General features: G+C 42.9%; 1 protein-coding gene across 5 annotated transcripts in view; it reads right to left on the bottom strand.

The window, feature by feature from the left end:
- Window positions 1-3,472: 3,472 nt before the first annotated feature.
- Window positions 3,473-8,456, bottom strand: part of LOC118313825 (citron Rho-interacting kinase) — a 41,436-nt gene continuing 36,452 nt past the window's right edge. For 4 of the 5 annotated variants that reach the window (XM_047330709.1, XM_035639741.2, XM_047330707.1 and 1 more), the window contains exons 31-39: window positions 7,904-8,043; window positions 7,683-7,775; window positions 7,191-7,299; window positions 6,669-6,797; window positions 6,326-6,406; window positions 6,142-6,220; window positions 5,873-6,046; window positions 5,323-5,611; window positions 3,473-4,618 (exon numbers count right to left, since the gene is read on the bottom strand). In XM_047330709.1, coding sequence (XP_047186665.1) covers window positions 4,595-4,618; window positions 5,323-5,611; window positions 5,873-6,046; window positions 6,142-6,220; window positions 6,326-6,406; window positions 6,669-6,797; window positions 7,191-7,299; window positions 7,683-7,775; window positions 7,904-8,043 — 1,118 coding nt within the window. In that variant the 3' untranslated portion in view covers window positions 3,473-4,594. The remainder of the gene's footprint in view (window positions 4,619-5,322; window positions 5,612-5,872; window positions 6,047-6,141; window positions 6,221-6,325; window positions 6,407-6,668; window positions 6,798-7,190; window positions 7,300-7,682; window positions 7,776-7,903; window positions 8,044-8,456) is intronic. The other variant, XM_047330708.1, reaches the window with a different exon arrangement.

The raw sequence follows: 8,456 nt of genomic DNA, 5'->3' as shown, positions 1-8,456 counted from the left end.
AGTTGCACTTCTATACAGTTTCTGTACAGTTAAGGATTTTCAGCACCAGAGGCTGGATCCTACATTTCCCATAATGCAACTCCATAGTGTTTTTGTATGCTCTCTGCCAGGTAACCAGCCACAAATTTTAAACTCCACACCAGAATTCTGGTGTATGCTTGTGGACACAGCATCCAAGGAGAGATAACCCTGATGACATCACTATGATATATCAGTGTAATTTGAAAAAGCTTTCCCTCTGCCACAGACGGACAGCATACAGCAGTTTCCTTAAACTAACGGATAGGATTATTGGGTGAACTGATCCTTTAATATCAACAGCATATTTGCTTGCTTTTGGTTTTTGGTGAGTTTCAATCAGCATTAACACAGAATGGCACAGACATACATAATATATATTACACACACACACAAAAATACAAAACACAAAAAAATCCATTGCCATTTGGAGTTTGTGTTTGAAGTGTTAAATTCAGCCCATACATATTGAAAGGTTGAGGATTTAAAACCCTTGTTGATCATTAACAAAAACCCTGTTGGGGCTGTTGTTTTTCTCTCAAACTACCACTTCTTTGAATCCTACAGTCAGGGGACTGATTTATTATCATTTTAAAACAATCAGATGTGCGAGTCTCACAACAGGACTTTTTAGGGCGAGATGTGTGGAGCAGCTGACGGCCGCAGCTCTTCCTCACTGACTGACTGTTATGACTCCTCCACTGGGAGTGTAAGATGCGTTGTGGCGTTGTCGCTTTGTGTCAGGCGGCAGACGAACTGCAGGTCATTTGTGCCCGACACAAACTGACTGAGTGTGTAATCTCTCCTGCCAGCCACACCTCCATGCTCTTCACTCACAACAGCCCCATTTTCATCCTTCTTACCCAGCAGGCCCTGGCGCTTTTCAAACCTTTGTGCGAAATCAGAAGTGAAGGTGTGAATTAGACCATATTCTTGTGTGTCTTATTGTTATTGTTTTTGAGGCGGAAGTCAATCGTGGCCTCAGATTTCTGTTTTGAAATCAGCAGCAGCAGCAGAAAGGGCTTTTGGCGTTTTCCTAAAACTCTGTAACTGAACATGAATCCTGTTAGAGAAGCTCCACTGAGACGCCCACTCTGCCTAACACCCATTCAATGACCTTACACACACACATTTTTTGTAAAATAAATGAATTAAATAATATATTCAGATACCTATATAGAGTTTAAGAAAATGTATAGAATCCTTGAATAGTGGCTCACTTAATTTTTTTTTATTATTATTTCTTTGTTTTCTTATATTGTCAATGGCAGAAAATGTCTATTTTGCAACCTGTTGATGAAGACAGGTATGTTTGGTTTTTTTAAATAGAGAAGCAGGGTGTCCTGTTTTGATGCTGCAGTGGGTTTTTTCCCCCCTTTTAAATGCGATCTTTGAAATGATTTTATTTATTGAGGTTTTGTTGTTGAATTGCTGTTTTTAAAATCCAGACAGTTCAAATTGCCACAGGATAATCAGTGTTTATGAGCTGGGAAGTGATAGATGGTTCTGATCTGAAGCTGCAACCACACTCGTCATTTCTGTTCTGTAACAGCATGGTCATGACGATCACATGTCAAAACAAAATGAAATGACGCGTGTCTGTAGCCAATGAGACGTCAATGCACTGAGAGAACCGTGGTCCAAAACGAGCAGCCTGAACCCAAAATAAAAGCCCCCCCCCCCACAAACACACGCATACACACAAACACACAGTGACTCCATTCTAACTCATCAAACAAACACTACCTCTACTTTGTACACACATTCACACTTGGCTTGTAGTTGCTGAGTGACCTTTGTTTTCCAGACTCACGTCATCAAGAAAGGCCTTTGTTGTAACAATAGGAAATCGTTGTTTTTTTTTGTTTTGTATTTTACCCCCTGTTAAAAGTACAGCACACGGCAGCGGCGGCGGCGGTGTTCTTTTTGAGACAGCCAAAAGTGTTTGTTCCTCATCACCCAGCTTGTCCTGTCGATGTGCTTCTCCACACTGGATGACAGAGTTGTAAGTCGACCGATCAGGCCCCCTTTAAACCCTCAAAAGAATAAATAATGGAAGGCTGGATATAGATACAGGGATTAGGATAGATTGAAGCGCAGCCACTTTTGAAATGGTCAGAACAACAACAGTTCAAGTGTTTTTCCCCACTGCCTCTTGTGGACGTGGTGAACATGTTTAATTCTTGACCTTTACTCTTTCAAGTGGAACAAGAGGGAAAAAAGCAATTGTTTGTCCCTCATAGATGCGACTGTCGTTTCTATGAATTACATACTTAAAAAACCCTTGAGAAAGTGACACCATGGCAAAAGGAGCTAGGCTCACTGACCGAATATTAATTTAGTTTGGGATATATTTGAGATGGTACTACTGCAGCAAATTAAACTTTTGGTGTAACCCTGACCAGCCTCTTCACCTACTGTCGTAGATAAAGTTGAGAACTGATCTGAGACCAGAATATCGGCTCTGCATCTTAGAATCTTTAGTGTATAATGGTGACGTAAACCCGGGCCTCTAATCTAACATTGACTGCCCCTGTTAACAGATGATTTATTCAGAGGCTTAACACTCCTCCCTGATGTATGTGTCTGTTTTCTAAACGCATAGAAAATGTTTTCAAACGCTGCAGAATTCACGATCTCGGAAATACAGACTATGAGATGTCACAGCCAAGGACGGCAGCAGAATTCTCACTCTTGTCATTTCAACACCATCACAGGCATGTGGGGCACCGCGCTCCTCTTGTTCAACAATCCACGAATGTGAATCGTCTTTAAAAAAAAAAAAAAGAAGAAGAAGAGCGAGAGAGGCTATTTTTTGCACATGATATTAAGTAGACACTGCCACAGAGAGCATCAAAATAAAGCTTTTCAGTATTGTATCGAGCATGATGGTCGGTGGGGTTGTGTGTGTGGGAGGGTTTGGGTTACACACACGTTGCCAGGTTGATCCCTTGTTGTCTTTGCCCTTCACCTGCGCTGACCTGTCACTGCAACGGCCCAGTAATCACATGGCGTGAGTGTGAACATGTGAATGTTTCAAAGACTGCGTGCGTGCGTCTCTCTTTTGGCGGAGACTGGTGCCAAGCAGTTTTACTACGGGTCTCTCACAAAGGGATCACTCGCGCTTTTTGTTTCATCTTCCTCCCCGCTTCTGTTTGATGAGCACTTTGACCCATCTCATGTCTGTCAGAGGAGTAGCTGTGCGTAGCGATTTCCTGTAATAAGTGCTCCGTGTTCAGTCGAAATATTTTGGATTTTTTTTTTTGGATTTACTTTAAAGAGCATTACATTGTTGTAGAATTAAAGGAAGAATAAACTAGATGGGCCCACTGTGTTGTCTGCAAGCAGCGCCTGACACCTGCTCTCACTGCTACAGGCTGACGCAGTGGAATATCTGCAAGCACGTGCGCGCGCACACGCACGGAGAGAGAGGGAGAGAGGAGAAAACCGTTAAAACATTTCAGTCGTGTTTAATGCATGTACTCGGTCTACATCTCTAAATCATACTGTCTAACATCAATGTCTACTTATTAAAATGTTCAGCATCAAGTGAATACATGACAGAAAAGAACAACCAAGAGAAATAATCAACACTGAAGTTAGTCATGCCCACTGATGTGACGAACGGAGGTGGTCTTACTGGCTCCGAAGAGAGACGATGCTAGAAAAGGGACGACCACTAAACTTCAAATCACTGCACAGAGACACAGACGGGACATCTGTACCCATAATCAGCAGCAGCGTCAGAGTCAGAGAAAGCTGAGGCGGCCTGACCGCACGGCGCCTGGCGGTCACAGGCAGAGCTGCGTGTTTCTTCATCTTCGGTTTGCTAAAAACAACACAAGGAACACCTGGAGCAAAAAGCGTCGCTTTGTAATTGTTTCACAAAGTATGGCCGGACGACGACTGTCAATTAAGCAATCATATGCAATTTTACACGTCAACTATTCAGTCGAGAGGACCACACATTTGATCCACAGAAAGAAGACTGGTCATTTGACAAGATCGAGCTTTTGATTCCCGTTCAATTCCAATCTCGTGTGCAAAGTGTTGCTTCCTCAGAGTTTTCTCCTCGTGAGTGATATGAGCATCAAACGTTGGTTTGGTTCTCTGAACTGAGAAGAAACTCAAATTAGATTCAGAAATCTTCACGTGTCCTATCCACTGACATCATTTAACTCCCTGCAACAGCTTTAAAAACTCAGTTTTAAAAAAAATAGACATGGCTTCACCAGCCGACTGTTCCCTTTATCTATAAAAACTCAGACAGCAATATTTACAACTTGTGTTTATATATATATATATATCTCTATATATATATATTATAAAGTAGATTCTCTGGACATGAAGATCAGTGTAGGTTCCCTTTCACCAAGTGTACTGAAAGCACGGCAGAAAACAGGATTGTCGCAGGAGACGTCTCCCAGTGCAGGTTTATGTGTCGCTGAACGAGGAGGTGAGACTGTACAGGCAATGAGGCTGGAAGTCAGCCTGACTGTGTGTGCGTGTGTGCGTGCTTGGTGTGGATCAAGGGTCTCCATTTGTTTCTCTTTGAACCTCTGGAGCAGAACTGGGTTCACACTGATGACTGGTCCCACACCTGCAAGACAAGAGCAGGGACATCAGATCACAATTGTCCTTTGTATTGACTATGTAGACAGGAGATTCATTCATATGACGATATCGGTGTACATGTCGATACAATTGGAGGCAGCTGTTTAACATCAGCAGGTGTGTGAACATCTTAAATGGCAAGCGATTCCATTAAATGGTGCTTTTCTTGTGGACTATTTTCAGGGGGGGAATAAAAACATGTTTGGTAAACTGAGTATTTGCAGCAGCAGGACAGTATGTGTAACTGAGTCAAAATGAAGGAACAAACTGTGCAACTGTCATTCATTATTAATAGATAAGTTGAGTCGAGAGGCCAAAGAATTGTGAGAATGATGCATCATTTCTGAGCAGAACAACACTCGACAGTACACAACTGGTTCTAGCAATTGGAAAAGGAACAGGTATATATTAATGGCTCAGGAAAAGGACTTATGAAATAAAATCAAATCGCAAAGATGCAAAGTGCCCATTAAATACAATAAGTCTTTTGCTACCAAAGGTAATCTTTGTTTTTGTAGCTTTCATAACATTTTCATTTGTTCTTTAATGTATATATCTTAATATTTCTGATTATTGTATTTATTGTGTAATAGTATTGTAAATTGTTTTCATTTATATTGTTTGTTTGTTTGTTTAAAGCAAACAATAAAAGTATGACTCTTTTGGCAAACACCATCATCCCCACAGTACCTTGTTAACAGGAGCGAGCTGTGTTCGGACAGACCCAGCATGGAGTCGGGTGCTGTCCCCGAATCTCCCAGGGGACCTCTCCCTGCGACTGTCCAGCACTCGGCCAGGCGACTTCTCTCTGTCAAGTGGTCGGGCAGGAGATTTGTCCCGTCTGAATTCGGTGCGGCCCTCCCGGTAGCGATGCGGGGTGCTGGGCTCTCGATGCAGGCCGTCGTGGCTGCCGGGGCCCGAGGACAAACGCTTGGAGATGTGCTCTGTGTAGGTGGGCGGGCCTCTCTTACTGGGACTGCTGTAAAAGACACAACAGGGAGCAGCATGTCACGACAATGTGTGAACAAGAAGATGATATATTTTTGCAGTAGATGGTGTCGTTGGCCTAGTCAAAAATCATATTCCTAGTGGTTTAAATACCTACAACAAATGTGTTTCGATGTGATTTGTTTATTGTGTTTGGCAAGTGTTTTAGTCTCTCCTACACAGTGCAATTTAACTTCAGTTTTTTGTCTCTATTTTAATGTGTTTTTTTCCAAACATGACAGAGGGAGCTGACCCTCGACTGGAGCCACTCCTCTGCAGCTCTCCAGACTCTCTGATCAGACTTCCCTTACAGCAGATGACCCGCAGTTTGTTCTGGTAGGATGAGGCCAGGTAAATGGCCCCGGAAGAGATGGCTGGGCCCAGGTAGCGAGGGCTGGGGATGTCTAGGTGGGCCAGCACTGTCGGACTAGAAGCAAAGACAGTGACGTAGGAGCTAAAGCTAACAACAAAAATCCAAATGTTGAAAAAAATATCAAGTACAGCTTATCTGGTCTGTCTCACCCCAGAGCTGCATGTCCCTGAACCTCGATGACATCCAGGGAGTTGAAGTAGGTGACAAACAGGTAAGGCTCTCTGTAGGCTGCACTCGACATGAATCACGGAATTGTACAGATGTCAACATTTGATGCCCTGTTTTTCTGTATCAATGCAGCATAAAACTGTGCGAGTTACAAAGCTTACGTACCAAAAGACAGAGGCAGACGGCTCCACTTAATCTCCTCGGTGCGGCTCCTTCGTCCGTACGTGTCCACAAACACTCCAAACTCTGTCACACAAATAAAGATTACTATACACTCCTATTGTGTCCGACCTCCGGGCAGAAAGAGGACAATAGCGCAGAGTGCAGTCACTAAAATCAAATCTCATTTGAATTTTCTAGGAAATATCGATACTTGAAAATATACTTGTGTATATAGTGGTGGTGGTTGGCTCACAGTGATGGTCTATGATTATCTTGTATCGTATCTGCTGCCACACTGAGAGCCCTTCACTGTCTCTACTGTAAAGAGCAGTTTGATCACACCCACCGTGAAAACACAGCAGGTATTCCTCCTTCTGCATGCTGCTGGCCACCTGCATGATGGCGATGGGGAAACTGTGGGACGAGGCTGCAAACACCGCGGAGGCCAGTGACATGTCGTTCTTATCCAGGAACTCTGCGGTGGACAAAGCACAGGACCAGTCTATGGGTCAGACACCGTGTTTCACTTTATGATCCTTGGTAACAACCTCGGTCCAGTTAAAGCAAAGATAAGTACATTTTTAAAAAAAAAGTCATCATTCACGCAGAAGGGCCCCTGCAGTGGAGCTGGACTTTTTATGTTACACAAATGTCTGTAATGATACAAAGTGTGTAAAACAAACCCTTTCTGATGACATTCTATATAGGCTTATACTGTAGCTACTGCTATAACTCTGCAAAAAAAATGGTGAAGTTTAATATTTGTGTTTGAGTAGAGTGACAGAAAAACACAGAAACTAGTAGTGAGGGGGTTTTTTTCTTCATGTTTTTAAATTAAAGCAAACAATAACACTACTTGTGTCCTTACCCTCGAGCACAAACTGCTTCATTTCAATCTCGTAGAACTTGTTGGTGCCAATTATGATGCTGTAGCTGGTCAGATGGATGCAGCTGCAGGGCTCCAGAGTTTCAATCTCCTGTTTGGGATCAAGGATTTGTAGGTGAGTAAAAGACAAAGAAGAGGGTTGTAGTTCTGGTTAAGTTTGGTACTTTTTGGTTTAACTAGCATTTATGATGGCAAAAGGCCTCCATTACAATATTGTCCTGTATTACTGCCATTTTCAGTTGATTCAGTTGGTGAAATTCAGCTTTTGTGAACATTTTAATATGGCTTCTAATTCACACAACTCTGGGATCAAGATACCTTTGCATTCCTATTTCAAATGGCTTTTTTATTGATAACTTGTCTTTATATTGTGTAATGAAGCTCTTTGTAGTGTTTCATACATCCCACTGTATTTCATTGTGTAACCATAATTAATATTGACCACTGTATATGGCACTAGCAGGTCATACTCACCTTACGAATACAGTATTTGTTGAGATTGTCATTGTAGCGCAGAATGGTTATCTTGTTAGGCATTGCAGCACATATACAAGGACCACTGTCGATCTGTAAAGAGAATGCGTATGTCACTTTCTAAAGTCAGTTTTTCTAGAAGCATGAAAGAAAGTGCTTTTCAAGTAATGAAGCAGACAATCTGCCTCCATTCAAGTTTCACAGGGGGGAAGAAGACCTACTCTCCCAGCAGCGAACAGATGGCAGCCCTTCACTGTCTCAAAGATGTAGGGAGCCAGTTCAGACTGGCTGGGCAGGTGTGACTGGGCCAGAGACTGCTTCACTCTCTTTATCTCCACCAGACACAGCGCCCTCTCGTCCCCTGCAGCACACACACACACACACACACACACACACACACACACACACACACACACACACACACACACACACACACACACACACACACACACACACAGACACACACACACAGACACACACACACACAGACACACACAGACAGGCGTTACACAGTAGCCGATGTCCCAGGATGAGCAGACAGCTCACCTCTAAGACATTGTACTGTCCCGTGTAACAACATGCATCATATCTTCAAATTCCAGCAGAATGATCCGAATGGTAGTATGGCCTCTTAAGAATCTGACTCATTAATGGCAGCACCTCGCTGGTGCTGATTATGCAGTTACCTATGGCAGGAGATTTCAACTTTGAATTCAGTTGAACAAATTAAAGGTCGAGACTCAAGACTAATTCTGCTGCTCGGTTAGCATCAAT

Source organism: Scophthalmus maximus, chromosome 3 (assembly GCF_022379125.1).
Source record: "Scophthalmus maximus strain ysfricsl-2021 chromosome 3, ASM2237912v1, whole genome shotgun sequence".
NCBI lineage: Eukaryota > Metazoa > Chordata > Actinopteri > Pleuronectiformes > Scophthalmidae > Scophthalmus > Scophthalmus maximus.
Note: the sequence above shows the minus strand (reverse complement) of the source record. Positions and strands in the feature narration are given on the sequence as shown.